This window comes from Neofelis nebulosa, chromosome 5, assembly GCF_028018385.1.
Source record: "Neofelis nebulosa isolate mNeoNeb1 chromosome 5, mNeoNeb1.pri, whole genome shotgun sequence".
Lineage (NCBI taxonomy): Eukaryota > Metazoa > Chordata > Mammalia > Carnivora > Felidae > Neofelis > Neofelis nebulosa.
In genome coordinates this window covers 46,036,827-46,056,262 of record NC_080786.1, presented here as the reverse complement: position 1 = coordinate 46,056,262, position 19,436 = coordinate 46,036,827, and the positions used below count along the sequence as shown (strand labels likewise).

The following is a 19,436-nucleotide window of genomic DNA, read 5'->3' as shown; positions in this document are numbered from 1 at the left end:
CTAAACAATTCAAGTTTCAAATGTGAGAAATGATGAGGCACTGAAATATTAATTAAATACTAGTCACAATGGAAGCCCAAACTTAAAATAGTGAAAATTAGAGAAGGAAAAAAATCACAAGCTATAATCCTGTCCTCTGTGACAGGTCACTATTCATGTGCCATTCTATTAATTAAAATAGAGCTTTGTGAACATTACAACTGTTACAAGAAGGATGATAATGCTCTTCATAATGTTTCTAGGAAAAGAATCTGGGCACTATTAAATCTCTCACTAGATGCCAATAAGCCAAAGACCTCCCTACTTCTCACACTCACGTCAACTCTTGAGCTTGATTTCGTCTTGCGCTTCCTTCCTTTTGTTTTCTTCTCTTCATCTGTTGCGGTTTTTCCCTGATCTGACAGCTCAGCTGATTTCCGCTCTGGTTCCTGAGAGATGGGAGATGTGGGCTCCTCCTCTTCCTCCTCGGGAGGCAGGGGCAGCGGTTCGAGGTAGTAACTTCGGGGCTTGGGCATGGGGTGTGTGTGATACAACAGCAGGTGATGCTGCTCCTCGTACTTGATCACCTTTCGGTCCACTCGGACAGTCCCGAACCAGGCCCAAGACAGAGGAGCTGGGTTCTTCTGACCCTCAAACAAATCCCATGGGGACACCTTCTGCTTTGTAGACACCTGGAGACCCTGTGGTGAAATAATGCTCTGTGAACACACGTTCAGATCTTTCCCTGACCGAGAGCCCAAGCTTGCTTAGGACAAGGATACACAGAATATTCTGGCTGGCTGCGTGCCTTAGAGAACCCTAGCATACAGCACATGGGGAAACATTGATTCAGGGTTACAAGGCTACATCACTGGAAAGCTGCAGCTAGAATTCAGACTTTTAAAGTCAGTTCTGTGGTTCTTTATACCATGTGATGCTCAACACCACGTGGTTGAGTATATATTACTGCAAATTGGTATTTTTCGGCGTACCTGGTGGCTCAGTCAGTTGAGCATCTAACTTGACTTCAGCTCAGGTCATGATCTCCGGTTCGTGAGTCCACGAGATTTTTTGGATTCTCTCTCCATTTCTTCTCTCTCTCTGCCCCTCCCCCACTCACACGCATGCTCTCTCTCTCTCAAAAATAAACTTAATATGAATGAATGAATGAATAAATAAATAAATAAATAAATAAAATGGTGTTTTTCATTTAGTATTTTTTGCTGCTGTTGTTTTTCAGGAAAAAATAGTTTCTAAAAAATACTGCAATATTGATCTTACTGTGTTGAATTATAATCAGTTACAACCATTTGCAATTTATTTTGTTGTTTTTAAGATAAAGCAAAACTTGAGAGTCAAGTTATTGTCAACCTCTACTTGGGCTCAAATTTACTTCAATCCAAACATGTATGGACTTGATTCAATACAGGAATCTTCCATGTACTTAATAATTTCTGAATAGTTAGGGAATATTTTTCTGAATAATTTTTTTATATAATTTTATATAATTGTATATATATATAATATATAAAATTTTATATAATTTTATATATATATAATATATAAAAACTATATATATAATTTTATATAATAATTCTGAATAATAATTTCTGAATAAGTTTCTGAATAGTTAGGGAATATTCTTACAGACATAACTTGTGACAACAGGTACAAATAAAGTCCCTTCAATACAAGATTACCTCTAGTGAGTTTACAGGAGGAGATGTTACTCTGCTTCTGAAAACAAAGGTTTCTTATTTTTAACATTAATTGGTGATGTCTCTTGTACTTTCCCTGGCATACCAACTTGAAAACATTTTTCCTCAGAATAACCACAAAAATAACTACTCAGGCATTCCACAAGATATGAATGCTCCTGTTCTTATCTACGTGGATGGATTTATGCAAAATTAAGGCTCATTTATCATGTATAAATGGACTGTTTCCTAATACTTGCCTAGAGTTTAGACCTCTTTCCTAGGTGCAAAGACCATATATCCTAATGGGTTCAAGATGTCTCACCACTAGAGAGCCCAATGACACTGCAAAATCAACATGCCCATAATGCTAGCTTTTTCCATCTCTACAACCATACTGGTAGAAGTACTCTAGTTACTGTGAATTAATTAAGTATTGCCTTTCTCCTAGGAACCACACTCCTTCATACCTTTGCAAAAACTCTTCCATTGGCCTGTACCAGACTGTTCCATACTTCCTAGCTAACTCTTAATCTTTCAAAATAATTCAACGGTCAGTTTTCCTGGAGACCCTATTCTGACTACCTACTCCTTATCTGAGTGTGATGGCTCCTTCTCAGGGTCCCCTAACACTATGTACCACATGGTAATTGTCTATCCACTTCTGCTTAAGGGCAGGAGCTCTGTCTTTCATATCTGTGATTTCACAAATTTGTGGTTGCTCAATGTTCATTGAAAGAATAACTGATCACTCTTCTTGTGTTTAAGGGAAACTTGTTTAATAGCATACATAAAACAAGCGTTTGTTAAAATATTGTTTAATTGATGAGAAAATTAAGTAACATTACTCTAAAAATATTTTTTACTCAAAATAGCTTACAACATAAAGACTTTATCAATTAAATTTTTCTTATCTATATATATATTGTTTCCAATTCTAAACTGAAAGGAGAGTTTTGTTTTGTTTAAGTGAAAGAGAGAGAGAGAGAGAGAGAGAGAGAGAGAGAGAGAGAAAACAAGTGCAAGTGGGGGAGGGGCAGTGGAAGACAAAATCTTAAGCAGGCTCCATGCCCAGCACAGAGCCCAGGGCTTGATCTCATGACCATGAGATCTTGGCCTGAGTGGAAATCAAGAGTCGGATGCTCAACCCACTGAGTCACCCAGGCACCCCCTGCCTTTTTTTTTTCTCTTTTCTTTTTTCTTTTAAGCACTAACCTTTCACTTAGTTTTCCCTTGGTGGCTTCAGAAATTCACATAAAGGTTTTTTTTTTATTTTTTTTAATGTTTATTTATTTTTGAGAGAGAGACAGAATTCGAGTGGGTTGGGGGCAGAGAAAGAGGGAGACACAGAATCTAAAGCAGGCTCCAGCCTCTGAGCTGTCAGCACAGAGCCCGATGCAGGGATTGAACTCACTAGATGGGAGATCATGACCTGAGCTGAAGTCGGACGCTCAACCAACTGAGCCACCCAGGTGCCCCTCACATAAAGTTTTAAACAAAGATCTATATAATAATGTCCATGACCAATGCATTTAAAGGATAAGAAAATACTTTAAAAAAAATCAAGAAACTGTAAGATTGAGATATTTCATATACCCTTTGGGAAAATAAGAAAAAAATATATATAAGAAACAAACATTTACTCTTGCCTGTTTTTTATCTATAGAGTCGAATCCAGCAATTTTGTTTCCCTTTGTGTCAATCAAGGAACCCATAGGTTCACAAGTAATGACATCACATGTCTGTTTTGGCAAAGGTAGCAACTGTCGAACTTTGTCAATACTTTCTGATCTCTTGTCTCCTAGCTCTTTCTGAAAAACAAACAAAAAAAACCCAAAAAGAGACAAACGGGACAGAAATTACAATGAAGGCAAAAGTTAGCAAGAAGGAAGTTTCTCTCTGAAACATTTCCTTTTTTATGACAAGACTGTTCTTTAACCTGGAACATGGTCGATTATGCAGCTTTAAATTAGAGTAGTGAGTATGTTTCATTTCTTCTATTTAAGTAGAAAATAGAACACATATAATGGAACCCTGGTTACACAACAAACATTACAGTGCTGAAGTGACAAAAATCCAGGGTAGTATTTGCCATCAGAAGGCAGAAGCAGCAGCACAGAACACATGCTCCAATCCAGGGTCAGACCTCAAGATACTCACTGGTTATTTTACTGGTAAGGTCGGCAGATATATTGATCTTTCTCTGCACCATTTGTTTACAGTTTATTTCAAAAATTGTGTTAGCGGTTAGTCAAATGAATTGGGTTTAGAAATATCAGTGCAAATGGTTATTTTTCAATTAGAGGCACCAGTCCAAGCATGGATTTATCTTAAATCCAATGGTGGCATTTTTCTTATATATTTGACTTACATTTCTAAAGTTCCTTAAAAAGTTAAACATTTTGTGAATATAATTTAAGAAATACCTTCAAGCTATATGCTTTTGAGTACCAGCAAGCTGAGGTGAGACAAATAGCAAAGTAATCACATAATTTTAGCTGAATGCAATAAATAACATCTAATTTAACACATAATAAATTAAGATAAAATGCACTAAATAACAAACGCATAAACTACTTGAGATCATGATATATAAGCAGGTCATAAGCTTACCTTCAGTTTCTTTACTAAATTCATGTATGCACGTTTGTTCTCTTCAGATCCCCCTGGGGATGCATTTGATAGGTCTGAGGCTAATGTTCCATTGATTAACACACCCAGCATGTCAAGAACTGTTGTGAATAATTCACTAAGAGTGGGAAGAAATAATTATTTTCACTATAAAGTAAAAGCCAAATACTCTTAACGAAGGAGCATTTTTATTTAAGGCACAGAGTTTTTGATGGTACCTAGAGAATAAGATGTGGCACAATTTGTAGTCACTATTGCAAAGCTTCTACCATGCACGTGTACAGAATAGTAAATTTGAAATAAGAACATACTTGTTAGTGTGCATGTCAACAGTTCCAGAAGTTATGATCTGAAGCAGGAGGAGGGCCCAGTCTGTTGTCCACTGGGTGCTCCTCTGCACCGTGTCAAACATTCCTCCTACCTAGCACAAAAAAATACAACAAGACTTTATTACAAATGCCATCCCCATCACTTTATGTAGCCAATTTTGATTTGTTTTTTTAAAAAACAAACACACTCCGCTTTATGGATTAACGTGTCTTCTCTCTTACCTGGCTACCTATTTCTCACTCTTTCTGATTCTTTCAGCATAGGAATTTGGTCATTGAAAAAAAGGGGAGGGAAGAGGAGAGGAAGAACGTGAGTGTGGGTAGGAGGCCAATAAGAATCAAATAATATGGAAATTACTTTTCTTTTAATCCTAACCTTTTGTGATACCTGGTTTTCCGACATAAAATTAGTTAAATCTGAATAGGTCAAAATCAGGTGAGTTGATTATCTACACTTGATGCTGTTAAATTACTATTGGATCTAAGTCTGTTGTCGTAACAACACTTGCAAATATCCAGTAACACAGAAGAACTGACAAGCAGGGGCTCGGCTCGGCCCCCAGGTCTACGCATTCAGGTGTGGGAATTAAGTTTAAAAACAACTGCCAAAAATCAGGCAATCCTTCCTCCAGAGTAGCCTTCATTCAGGCTTGTCCAGTGGGAAAAGAGAAATTCAAAGAAATGTGCAATGTGTCTGTAAATGTCTATAAAACCTCCCTGTTGAATTTGTTTTTATGATCGATGTGATGGAAAGTTTGCCAAAAATGCAACTTAAGGCACATTTTTACATGATCTTCAAATGAGTGTAATAAAAGCTAATTCCTCTCAATTTAGTAGCCTTCTCAGACCTCCTCGGAGCACAAACTCATAAGAAGGAGCAATTCCCGGGGGCAGGAGGGTGCAGAAAGCAAACCAATGCCCAAAATGCCTATTGCTCTCTAGAAGCCAGCCCAGACAGGAAGGTCAGCAGCCAGGAAAACAGTGCGCGTGAAAGGCAGGGAAGTTATGGCAGAGAGAGAGCCAATAGTGGAAGGCCTCACCTTGTGAGAAGACCATGACCACGGAAGAAGTGGAAAGCTAGAGTTATTTTCACATTTAGTTAAGTGGAACAGAGAGAAAATACTAGAAAAATGCCCCTTACCAAATTTAGGCGAAGTTGCAATGCTTCATGCATCATCTGCCGTGCTTTTATGTCATCCTGGTATCGTTCTTCTCTCCAATTACTTAAAATCTAAGTCAGTAAATTAACAGAAAAAAAACAAAACTTATTTTCCCTATTAAAATTGATTTTTTTTCTCATATTGAAAGTTACATTGAGCTTCTTACTGTCAAAAATAACTTCTGAGTTTAAAAAATTAATTTAAAAAGCTAAGTAAAATTTTAACTTTCCTTCCCTTCTTCCACACAGACAGAAATGGAGCTATTTCTTGTTCAATGCCTTTCTAGATGGAAGAAGAAAACTCTTATCAATTTACAATCCTGTTAGGAAGTCTTAGAAAAAGCTTTAAAGGATTATGAAGTTAAAGATTAACAAAAATAAAGATACTTAAAATGCTATTTCATTGATTTTGTAAAGTACTGGACAGACAAAATTACACTTTATATCAGTCCTGTGTTCTATTTCTAGGGACTTGCTATGACATTTAACAAGGGTCCTATTTTCATGTTATATTGAAGGGGGGCTTGCTATCTTACAGACTTATCTATACAGTGTATCTTCCTTGATAAAGGCAGTGTATAGTATTTTGAAAAATATGACATCTTTGATGTCAGTCCAGTGATGTACTGCTTTTCACTAAGTCAGACTACTGTTAAAAAGGGAAGGACTGCTTAGGAAAGGGAAGCCATAAGTGGCAACACCCTAGAATCAGATGGCAAGAGCAAAGCCCTTTCTCCCACTGGGATGCTCTGAAATACATTAACTACAGAGAATCATCTTAAGAGTGTAAATGAGTCACGTGCAGAAGTAACCCTGCCCAACACATATAAGGACACGGCATGATGAGGGGACAGCATTCCATGAATCTCATCACAATGGAGTCCTCTCCCAAACCTGACCTGACGGTGCAAGGCAGGGACACAAAGCTGTATGACAGCATACATTCTGGGAACAGGACAAATAAAATTAAGTCAAATGTAACAAGCTGTATGAACCAGGGCAAGGGGATACAAAATGACCGTGGTCCTTTTTTTGGCGAGTGATCAGGGACAGCCTCCATGAGCAGGGGACACCTGAGCAGAGACCTGAGGAAGCAAGGGAGCCGACCCTGATAACATCTGGGAGGGAAGCCTTCCACGCAAGGGGAAGAAAAGATGCAAAGGCGCTGCAAGGATAATCTGCCTGGCAAGTTGCAATGACAGTAATGGGGTCAGTGTAAACAGTGGAGGCATGACTGGTAGGAAACAAGGCAGAAGTGGGAGCCAGGGCCAAATCACCATAGGCCCTTATAAGCCCAGGCCGAATATTTATCCTAGGTACAGTAAGAAACATTGGAGCATCTTGGGCACCAGACTAATACGTGATTTACATTTTAGAAGGATCATTCTGCTGCTGTACAAAGGACAGATCTCTCATCTCCAAAGAGGAGAAAATGATGATAGGACCAAATGAGTTAAGTGTCCTTATTCATGCTCATCTACTATCATTCGAGAGAAAGACATGATGTCCTAGAGTCACAGGGCCACAGGAAGTCTCCATTTGGCTTTGTAGCAGGATAAAACATCCCACATGACCAGTCTATCTACTTTGTTCAATTCCACCCATTACGATTTCTAGTGTGATCACCTGGTTTCTTTGAAGGACACAAAATGCAAGTGGCCCAAAGAGTGACCAGGAGCACTGTGGTTGGTAGAAAGCCAAAAGTCAAATTTTTCATAAAAAGAATCATCATGCCTTATTTATAAATGAGCTTCTTTACATTTAACTGGCATTGGCCTGGCTTTGGCAGGAAAACAAAATTGAGTTTCTGAACCAACAGAACTCAAGCCAAGAGTCTCCAGGGAGGCAGGGGCCCAGCTAGAGAACCTGGATAGAGGTTCCTCTGGGTTACGGCCATGCCTGCAACACACACTGCCCCAGGACCTCTCCCACAGGGCGGGGGCGGGAGAAAAGCAGGTATGTCAGAGTTGTATGCAATGTACTAAATATTGTTTTTATAGTACACATTCATCCAAGGCATAATTAATATTATAAAGTTGTTAATTTTACAGTAACTAGAATGCCAAACAGGAGAATAGGGTGTGGATTGTGATGCCTTGCCTGTAATCAAAACACGTTGTATTCTTATTAGTTTAATCTCAGTATTTCAAAGAAAAACAAATTAATGCCATTAGACAAGTACTTGACTGGCTTAATAATTCCAGTATACTTTACCTGATTAACCTGATTCTGAAGAGATATTAGGAGGCCTTCCCGTTGTTCATCTTGTCCCTTAAGGCAGGTAAGGACCAGTGAGAGGAAAGGTTGTTGACTCAAAAGAGACATACTACAAAGGAAGTAGTAAGAACAGATCTAGTTAGAAAGAATGGATTACCTCCTGTGCAACATCTATCTCTTGCCCTTGAATTACTGGTTCTTATTTACTTTATTATAAGAAAAGGGAAGAGAGTAGGAAATAGCCAAACCCTACTCGAAAAGTTAAATCCTATCTCTACTAATAAGATCAAAAGCCACTATGATGCATCTAAACAATTTAACATGCTCTAGCCCTGGAAGGCATTCCCAAACTAGCATAAATTTATACTGCAGGAGCATGTTGGGAGAGTGCAGGCAGAAGAGAGTTTGTATTTTACAATAGTTGGCTGAATTAAAAGGCAAATATCTGCATGAATATCACTTTACATACAGTATATGAGGAAAAATTAAAAATTTCTGTCAAACAAAACTGTTATCTCAGGGTCAAGGAAACAGGCCTCTGTGATTGCTGTGCTTGTTTCATTTTTCAGCACGTTTAATTTTTTTTTTTCTTAATGTTTGTGTATTTTTGAGAGAGAACAAGACAGACTGTGAGCAGGGGAGGAGCAGAAGTTGAAGGAGACACAGAGTCCAGAGCAGGCTCCAGGCTCCGAGCCGTCAGCACAGAGCCTGATGTGGGGCTCCGACTCATGAACTGTGAGATAATGACCCGGGCCGAAGTCAGACTCTTAACCAACTGAGGCACCGAGGCACCCTCAGCACATTTCTGACCAAACAGGGTGGGTATTGGGAGAACTCAGATCAGCATGTAGGCTGGAAGATACAAGAGCAGTGAGCTCCTTGGTAACCCACCATGTCCTTAAACCTTGTCTTGTTAACAGGTTTTAAGGCATTTGATTTAAAAAAAAAAAAGGTCTATTATAAATTGTCATTTTATTAATGTTTCTTTAATCATCAGAGAACTGACAAATCATATTGACAAACTAATTGCTATATTGCAAAAAAAAAAAAAAATTCTTAAAGTGACCCAAATATTTCAATGTGCTTCATCCTCTGACAGCAGAGCTGTGAGAGATGGACTTGGGAAGAGTCACCTTTAAACTCTGCAATACCATCTGTGGGAAGGGAGGCAATGTACATACATTCACCCTTGAGCAAAATTAACTCTCAGAATTAAAAGTGAGTCATCTGCTTGGTCAACTCACACTGACGGAGGTGACAGACATTAAACAACCAGATAACAAAATACATGCAAAGCTAGGTCTCTACCAAAGTGCACTTCATTTAAGAGCACACAGACTCAGAAGCCAGACCACCTAGGTTTTAACTCGAGTTTTACAATTCCTTAGCTGTGTGTCCTTGAGAAATGAACTTTTCAATGCCTCCCTTTCTTTATCGTAACAAGGGTATAATGAGAACACCTACCATGTATGATTGCTGTGAAAATTTTAAAGTTCACGTGTGTATGTGGTAAGTTTTATACAAAAGTTGGCATTTCATAAGATCTCAATAAGTGGTAGCTACTAAAATATTATTAAGAGATAAGAACCATACATGTTCTTTACATATTTTTTAAATGGAAGAAATTATCATTATTTCCCTTTGCTCCTGAGGTGCTAAATTTATATTTTTACATCAGAGGATGGCTTTGTTCTTTCTCAGTAACAGAGTCAGTTTGCAAATGTACCTTTTATACAGCCTAAAATAAATTCAGAAAACATTAAACTAAGTGGCTTATAAATTTTATATTTAGAACAAGAGCCCTAAATGTTAAAAATACTAGTAACTATTTTCAGGCCCAAGAGGACAGAATTGGAAATAATTCTATGTATTTTAAACAAATAATTAAAAGAATGAAAAGTAATTAAGTGTAGAATACAGGGACTAAATGGATATACAGATCTGATTCAAGAGGTCTGAAGCGAGGCTAAGAAGTATTTTCAATGGCTCAGAAGTGATGTGGGTCCAGAGGGAGCCCTGAGAACTAGCATACTAAATATAACCTGGAACTTTTTAGGAACGGAGCCTTGCCTAACAGAATATTGTCATTTCCACTTAAAAATGAAATTTCAGGGGCGCCTGGGTGGCTCAGTCAGTTAAGCACACGACTCCTGGTTTCGGCTCAGGTCATGATCCCAGGGTCATGGGATTGAGCCCCATAGAAGATTCATTGTCATTCTCATTTTCATTCTCATTCTCTCTCTCTCCTTCCCCCTTCGTTTGCCCCTCCCCGCTATTTACATACTCCCTCTAAAAAATAACATTAAAAAAAAAAAAAGAAATGTCTGTGTACTCTGGGTACAGTGACTATACCTGCAAGATGCTATTTGTTCTCAATTATTCCTTAAGCCTCCACATTGAGACACACCTTGCAGCCGTACCTTTTCTGTTTTTGTCTGTCTCTTTCCTTTTTTGAAGAAGAGCCCAAGTGCTGTCCCTTCTCCAGTTCCTCTCCTGCAGCTTTCAATACTCTTCCTTGCACAGAGGTCGGCAGCCTGGCAATTAGGGGGGCCACCAGCCATACACCCCTGCGTTCAGAGGAACTAAAACCAGAAATAGGTATTATACACGAGGAGGCATCCTCTTCCTCCGCTCTCACTCTTATAACAGAAACCCCAGTACTATCTTTCCTCTTACCAGAGCAGACAGGTGGATACACTTTTCCACTCTCACTGTGGAAAGAGATAAAACATCGGGTTCTGGGAGAATACTATAACAAAAGTTATTAATCTATGCTGGTGTTCTTCTATGATTCTGGCTCTCTGATTAGTCATAGTCCTTCTGTACAACAGGCAACACACTTTTATGTCATGGATAAGATATGAAATGTGCTGATTATGTTTTAGCACATTAATAACAAATTTTTTTAAACTTTTAAAATTCATTAGTTATACTTTCTACCCAAATGATGAAATACAAATCAGTCTATCACGATTATTATTTGTGCAAAACTGGCAATTAATAAAGATAGCAGAAAGTGTTTCCTATATAATGAATTCTATGGAACAGAGTAGCCTTATGGAGACAATAAAGAAATTAATCCACACTGGGTGTCATATGTGGTTTCAAGATTCTGGACATGGTTAAAACTGAGACATCATTCATCCCAGAATACTGCCCTTTAATGTATTATAAAATAATGATAATTGACACTTACAAGTAATTTCTTCACATTGCTGAAGCTTTATGAAAAATAATTGCATCATGCAAATAAAGATATACCATCACATGGGACAAAGTAATGGTAGCCCAATAAAACTGCAGAAAAACAAATACCTTAGAAATGTCTTTATTCCATTCTGCCTTGTGCTACCAGCATCAGTAGTTGCAATCCCATTTGGGTTGAAGAGGCCCATTCCAGAATTAGAAGAATTATTGTTCAAGTCAGCAGACTGCTGGAATACCTCTATTGTTGCCTTTGCAATATTGTCCAGTAAGTTGTTCATCTCAGCCACTGAACCAGAGCCCTGGAGAGACACAAAAGAAAACTAGCATGCATATATTTTACTTCCTCCTCAAACATCATGTTCTTGCTGTTCATAAAATTGTATACATACACATGCTTCCAATATCTACTCACAGGGTCCTTCAAGCACTGTTTGATCATTAACTGAAGTTCTAGCCAGGACTGCCTCAGCGTCCACTGCTCAAGATTCTGGGGAAAACAATAATAATTAACACATTAGGAATACTGAACATGTCTGAAAATATAATAATTCTTTGCAGTATTCCCTCTCTCAAGAAACAATAATCAGGGGAGCGTGGGTGGCTCAGCCAGTTAAGCGTCCGACTTCAGCTCAGGTCATGATCTCACAGTCCATGGGTTTGAGCCCCACAATGGGCTCTGTGCTGACAACTTAGAACCTAGAGCCTGCTTCGGATTCTGTGACTCCCTCTCTTTCTGCCCCTTCTCCACTTACACGCACATGTGCTCACTCTCTCTCAAAAATAAATAAATATTTTTAAAAAAGGAAATAATCATACATAATAAAGGGATTTGTCAGGATCAAATGGCTTCCGCATCCATTACATATTTTCATTGTAGACACAAAGAAATAAGAAACAACATTAAAATAATGTGCAACACTCAGCGAGTCACTAGAAATAAAACAAGCATTTTTCTCTCAAAATCTATTTCTCTAAGCAAACCCATTACAAAATGATTTCAATATTTTTTGAATTATATATTTAAGACTATTCCTCCAGAAAGCTTATGTCTCATGTAAATACAGTAGACTAAAAAGATCAATATTTATAACGATTGTATACCATTTGCATTATCAACATTCACCTAGCAATGGAGTGTGACAACTATAAAGAAAAGAAAACTGGGAGAATAAACATCAGAATTAACTGAGGTCAAGAATTAGTTAGCAATGAGAAAGGAAAAAAAAAACGGTTCAACTACTCTTGCTAAAATCACAGAAAATGTGTTACGCGATAGACACATAATCTTTAGACTCTAATCACTAACTCACCTGAAGAATGCGCTTAATGTGCTGTCTCTGCAGATTGTCGCCCTCCGTACATTCTTTAATACCATGAGGATAACAAATAAGCTGCAATAATTTCTGTGCTTGCATATTTGAAAGCACAGGGTCCAATATAAGCTCTTTGTCTGTGCACAATCTTTCAGGTTCTTTTAGGCAATGTTCTCCTACCCATTCCTAAAAAAAAAAAAAAAAAAAAAAAAAAAATCAGTTAGGTTGATAGGCAGAGATTTCCCTTGTGTGAATGTAACATGCACTAAAACATGATACACAAATAAAGCAGACAGAAATCTAATTTTAAAAAATTACATGAAAAAAGTAGAGGGAAATTTTTTTTTTTTTTTTTTTTACTTTCTGGTATTGTGACTTCTTAAAAATACAAAGCAGGGCATTGGTTTAAAAAGTCTAAAGAGGGGTGCCTGGGTGGCTCAGGTGGTAAAGTATCTGACTTCGGCTCAGGTCATGATCTCACGGTTCATGGATTCGAGCCCTGCATGGGCTCTGTGCTGACAGCTCAGAGCCTGGAGCCTATTTCAGATTCTGTGTCTCCCTCTCTCTCTGCCCCTCTCCTGTTCACACTCTGTCTCTCTCTGTCTCTCAAAAATAAATAAATGTAAAAAAAAAAATTTTTTTTAAAGTCTGAAGAACAGATATGCAAATAAGGAAAGGAAAGAAAAGAAAGCTAAAGAGAGTAATGAAAATTGGTGCGCATTCTCAACTGGAAAATAGAGCCTTACTCTAGGTATTGTTTTGTAATCATTTTCTATAACTTGGTATATAATGGTAATGATTCTATATTAAAACATGTCTTCATTTTTATATAATGCATACTATATCCCACTGCATAGAATATAGTACAACACTTAGAAAACAGACATTTTTTATACTATTGTAAACATGTGTGCACATCTGCTTTCTACACAATCATTTTCTCAGGATAATTTCATAAAAGTACAATTGTTGGTCAAGGAGTATACCAAAATTTAAGACGGTAAATGCATATGGCCAATTGCCCTCCATAGAGTTTCAACCAGTTTGAACACTTATCACTTTTTCTTTATCAAAAGCAAACTCTTATACTAGACGGGTAAGAAATCATCAACAGAGTCCAATTTGAACCCAGGTCTGTTTCAGAGGAAGGCTGTTTCTTAACTATACCAGTAATTCAATACTGAGTGTCTATTAAAGTCACCTATGGAGCTTGCTAAAATTCCATTGCCCAGGCTCCAACAAATAAATATCTGATGGTGGTACCCATTAAACAAACATTAAAACTGTCTGACCCTTGGTGATTCTGGTGGACACTCATAGTGGAACCAATAAACAACTGCTTCTCATTATCTATAAAACTATGTAGCAAACTTTTAACATAGTTGCAATATGCCCTAATAAAAACATGACCCTGTTAACATCTCCACTAAAATGGAAAATAGTATATATGGTATACTATACTTCTTATAAGAAAAGATAAATTAAAGGGAAAAAAAAAGGAAGATAAATCAGAAAATAAGAACACTGATCACCCAGGGCAGGAAAAAACCCAGGATAGAAGAGACAACGGACCAAGGACATATCACGAAGTACACCTTTTTATACAGTTGACTTGTAGATGCATGTTCTTCTAAAGATGGAGTTGAGGTGGGGAGAAAAAAATGGGAATCTAAACTGAATGCAAACAGAAACAAATGAAATTGGTTCTATTTCAAATGAGTAACATATCCATATTGAAGGAGAAAGTTCAAAAAACTTTTTAACACAATACTATAAACTTTGAGGGAAAAAGAACTACCAACAAATCTTTAACTCCTTTTACGTTTTTCCTAGTGGTATAGGTGTAGCAATTCTGAAACCATTCCAGGTGTAGTGTAGAATTAAGCAAATGAGTAAATGGTTGATGTTACTGGAAAATACAAAATTAATATGGAATGGGGGAATGCAAAGAACTAAGTGGAGTTACTAATTCTAGACATATCAGTATGAACTCAAGAATACACACACACACATTTATGTATACGGATATATTTCCTCCTAACTCTGCCTGCTGAAAGGGTCCAGAGGCAACGAACATACGTTGCCCATAGTAATGAGCACCACAGTGTCCATATCTTGGCTTCTAAATACCATACTTGATTAACTAGAATGACAGTTCCTTGCAGGAATGATTAATTCCAGGTATGGGACAGGGAAAATACAATAGGGGTCAGGAACTAAGAAAATATTTGGTGGAGGGCAAGGGGGAGATGGAGACATGTCAAAATAACTTAAAAGCCAGGATGAAAAGGTTCCATTGGAAAACGCTGGGACAATATGAACATGAAAATAGCTAAGGACAGTGTATTATAATACATATGGATAATAAATAAGAATAACAAGGGTATGCTTTCCTTAAAATAGAATGCAAACTGTTAACTGTAGAGGAGCTGTGGGAAGAAAAAAATCCACCATTTTGCAGCATGTAAAGACTGGTAAAGACTGGTTTAGGGAAGAATCAAAATGAATGATAGATGTGTGGTGGAGTTTGATGAGGGACAAAATATTTGTATTGTCTCACAGTGTCTCCCCAAAGACTGTTTACTGATTGCAAGGGGGGAAAAAAACCACATAGCAGAGAAATCTCGAAACCATACAATGGAGACACCGTGATCAAACTGATTGCTGCCAGCAACGTGCAAATGGACATTGTGTGACTTCAAGTGTGATTACCTGAGAACACAGCATTACTTCTGTATCATTTTGGCCAAGAATGCATAATCTAAAGCTAATGTATGGGAAATACCAGACAAATCCAACATTATTGGGACAAATGACAAAACTGAATGTGACCTACAGGTGAGAAAAAAATTACTGTTCCAAAGCTAAATGTCCTGATGTTTAAAAATTTTTTTAAATATTTATTTATTTTTGAGAGAGAGACAGCCATGAGCATGGGAAGGACACAGAGACAGGGAGACACAGAAGTCAAAGTGGGCTCCAGACTCCGTGCTGTCAGCACAGAGCCCGACATGAGACTCAAACTCACGAACCGTGAGATCATGACCTGAGCCAAAGGCAGATGCTTAACTGACTGAGCCATCCAGGTACCCCTAAATTACCTGACTTTTGATGACTGCATTTGGTTCTATTATAAGTAAACATTGAAATATTAAAGACTCAAGATTAATAATATATGCCATCTACTCTCAAAAGCTTCAGCAAAACCTTAGAAAGTATATGCATCCACATTCACAAATAGAATCATAAAGCAAATGTGGAAAAATGTAAAAAATTGGTGAATCTGTATACAAGGTATACACCAGAGTTCTTTACTATTATTGCAACTCTACAACAAATCTGAATTTATTGCCAAACAAAGTTAGCAGGAAAAAAAGGACCACCGATGTGCAAGCTTCCTACAACAGTGAGCATCTCCACAAAAACAATTATATATTCATAGATCAAGTCAAATTAAAACTGAAAGATACCTGTTGACAGATAGTCCTCAGTACATATCTAGCATATTCTCTTAAATTGGCAGTTTCTATGGAAATGCTTTTCCCACAGGATTTTGAATTTTGTGAAGCAGTCCAGATATCATCAGCATTCCCATCACGTCGTAAACCTCTCATGGTGAAGTCATCATTCTTTAAAGAGCTGACATTGTTATTGCCAATTTTGGCATCTCCTAAATAATAGAACCACAAAAGCAAAATCACGGAAGTTCCAAATATTGCCAAATACTTGAGAAGTTAATGAAGCAAGCCTTCGGGAATTTAAAATATGTGACTGGCATCTTTATGCCATAGCCCAATGTTCAGCAAGAAAGAGAATCGATCAGGAGAATAAATGCAAGGACCCAGAGAAGTTTCAATACGCACGAGAAAAAAAAGGGAAATTCAAGACTTACTCCTTATTTTGTTTACAGAATTAAGTATGCAATCACCAAATAAAAAGGCCATTATGAATCATATTTAATAATCACAGAACATTGATTTCACCAATATTTCAAGCATGAATGTATTCAATATTCAAATTCATTTCACTTATAGACAAGGAAAAAATGGGTTACTCACCCTTCTAGATGTCCCTTTTCCATTTCTTCTCTTACAATGATTTATTTTCTATCCATAGGTCAAGAGAAAAGTTTTGCCTTAGCCCACCTTACTATCAACTTCTTGACAAGAGAGATTTATTTCCCTGGGAATGGAAAAGGGCAATGCATACTAAGGAAGCCCTAAAACATAGGGCATTCATTGAATAACCCAAGTCTCTCACTTTCCTCTCTGTAAATATCCAAATTAGAAAACCTCACCAGATCAACCTCTAATTTACTGAGTCAAATGGAACTAAGGAAAGGTTTCCTTCATAGCAAAGTTCCTGGGGGACAAAACGGAGCAGAATGTGTGAAAGGCTAGAATTAAGAAATCTTCTCTAGCCATGAAAGACAAATCACTATTCTATTTTAAAAGTGAGAGAATAATATAATTTGGTAGTAAAGACTGCCAAATGACAACAGAGCCTCTAAACTTTCACCTGTTTACCCACAGGGATCATAAGCTTTGAACAAGAAAATTTCCTGGAACCAACAAATGAATTCAGAGGAGTCCCTTACTGCCCACTGTGAGTAAAACGAAGCCCAGGTCAGTGCAAAAAGCTTTTTACAACCCACAGGTCAACCAAGAAAAAGTTTTGACTCTGCTGAAAAATTTGCAAAATCAGAATGGATTAGTAAGTATTTATTTATAAAATGGTAAGAGGAGGGGAGGAATAAGCAATAATTTGCAAGTCATCAATATCTGATTATATGTTATCATACATTCCTTATTAAAATACACAAGAGTTTATTTAATTCAACAGAAGTCCTTGGGAGGAATAAGTAGTAATTTTCAAGTCATCAATATCTGATTATATATAATCATACATTCCTTATTAAAATTCACAAGAGTTTATTTAATTCAACAGAGGTCCCTGGGAGCTGAAAGATGTGTACCAAAATTTAGCATGCTTTCTCCAACATTTGGTGAAATAAAACAACTATTTCTATACCTTAAGTTAAAACTACTACATAAATTAGAAACCACTTTCTATATAACAGTTTTATCACCCAAACTCAAAATAGATCCTGATGGACAGGACTTGCAAGAACACTGGTAAGAATAGGGTGAGGTAGATAAATTAAAGCTTACATAAAAACAAAATCAAAGAAACAAACACCTCTGCCTAGGAAATCGTCATTCAGATTCTCATTTAGTTTAGATGTTAGGATGACAGAGAAGGTATAGGAGGCTGTTCTAGAACCTTCCGTAACTGTACAGATAACAGAACAAATAGAAAAGAGTGCTCAGTGACTACTTGGTCCAAGGCTCTGCTGACATCCAAATGACCTGATCCTGGCTTCTCAGACCTGAATCATCCTCTGTCTATCAAGAACAGAGGTCGATTAAAAAGGTCAAGGAGAGCCAAACAAAGAAGAACTGATTATTATGCATGGATATTAAAATACAATTATGTGACTCTTTATAGATGTTGGCAAATTTTAGTGGAACTAGACCACTCCTCCAAACAAAGGAGCAGGTGCCTAGATTGCGCTCATCTTGGTTTCTGCCATTCAATGTCTATCCATTCTGCATTCACACTACCTATGTTAGTTTGTTGAAAAGCTATGCTTTCAAAACCTACTATCTAGTTTCTCTGATGGGTGTTAGAGATAACACGGGGGGGGGGGGGGGGGGGGAGCAAGTCCCTGACTTCATGGTCCCTACATTTTTATTAAGTAGATTGACCAGCCATTTTTTTTTTTTCAAATATCATCAGAGAAGAGAAATTTTACTTACTGAAATGAGCATTTAATGCTGGATATACAATAGTACAAGCTCCTAAACTCAGAACAGAGGTTATGTCCCTCCATGTGGCTCTACTTTTCCCTTTTACTGCAAAATTCATGGGCATTTCCAAGGGCATCCTTTGAAATTTGTGTGTGTGTGTGTGTGTGTGTGTGTGTGTGTATACACACACACATAAAATGAATACATACATATGCACATTTTCTTCAGACTTGAACTGTACATTAAACTATGGCAAAAATTAGAAACCATACGTAAATATTATTATGTATGAATATATAATATATGTAATTCTTTAAGGTGAACTTTTATTAATTTTTTAGTGAAAATCCTGTTAATCCTTCATCATCACCCAATAACATTCAAACAGGAGTATAAAGCATTCAAATATGTTCTTTAAGACTCCTCTAAAACAATTCCTATTTATCCCACAGTCTCTGTCCTAATAAAAGAGAGCTCCTTCAGAACATAAGAGGTAACTTTTGTTTAGTCAAGGCCAAAAGAGGGTTGTCAACATTAGGCAGTGGGGACTCAAAATTACCTACTTATTTAAATCCTCCACAATTTATAAAATAAAAATGTGTTGAAGTATTGCCCTAGAAATGAACAGAAACTGTATGCTACTACTTCAGGAATATATATGTCATTCAGAGTATAAAGGATGCCTTAGACATTACAGATTAAATGTTAAAAAATTCTGGTATCTAATACTGTTTTATCAATAATACCAATATCATTGCAATTATTACCTGATTCATGAAAAACCTAAGGTAGAAGTTTATAAACTTGTTCAGGATCACAATGAAAGAAAAATGCTAAGATTAAAACCCAGGTTTTCTTGTGTTTTACTCCTGGTACATAATACAAAATTTAAACCTTTGGTTAGATCATCATTTCATCTTGATCCATTACAAAACGTCATTTATGTCAACTAATAAAGATAAAACCACCCGATGGGTCTGAGAATCTATATTACATCAGAATGAAATATCTTCCAGTTAAAATAACATCCAACAACAACAACAAAAAAGTGTTACATTTAAATACCCCCAGAATTGTAGGTAAGGAGTAGACAT

General features: G+C 37.1%; 2 protein-coding genes across 8 annotated transcripts in view; one reads left to right on the top strand and one right to left on the bottom strand.

The window, feature by feature from the left end:
- MED12L (mediator complex subunit 12L) overlaps nt 1-19,436 on the bottom strand; it is a 332,574-nt gene that overhangs the window by 43,432 nt on the left and 269,706 nt on the right. For all 4 annotated transcript variants that reach the window (XM_058730222.1, XM_058730221.1, XM_058730223.1 and 1 more), the window contains 11 exons: nt 16,003-16,202; nt 12,530-12,718; nt 11,632-11,706; nt 11,328-11,518; nt 10,433-10,594; nt 8,010-8,121; nt 5,778-5,867; nt 4,619-4,728; nt 4,290-4,425; nt 3,326-3,487; nt 318-680 (listed from right to left, as the gene is read on the bottom strand). In XM_058730222.1, the coding sequence (XP_058586205.1) occupies nt 318-680; nt 3,326-3,487; nt 4,290-4,425; nt 4,619-4,728; nt 5,778-5,867; nt 8,010-8,121; nt 10,433-10,594; nt 11,328-11,518; nt 11,632-11,706; nt 12,530-12,718; nt 16,003-16,202 (1,790 nt within the window). The remainder of the gene's footprint in view (nt 1-317; nt 681-3,325; nt 3,488-4,289; nt 4,426-4,618; nt 4,729-5,777; nt 5,868-8,009; nt 8,122-10,432; nt 10,595-11,327; nt 11,519-11,631; nt 11,707-12,529; nt 12,719-16,002; nt 16,203-19,436) is intronic.
- Nucleotides 3,746-19,436, top strand: part of P2RY12 (purinergic receptor P2Y12) — a 46,171-nt gene continuing 30,480 nt past the window's right edge. Inside the window, exons 1-2 of one of the 4 annotated variants that reach the window (XM_058730238.1) lie at nt 3,746-3,850; nt 17,065-17,137. The gene's annotated coding sequence lies outside the window, so the exon portion shown is untranslated. Of the gene's footprint in view, nt 3,851-8,651; nt 8,831-17,064; nt 17,158-19,436 lie in introns of those variants that run through there. The other 3 variants (XM_058730235.1, XM_058730239.1, XM_058730237.1) reach the window with 3 other exon arrangements.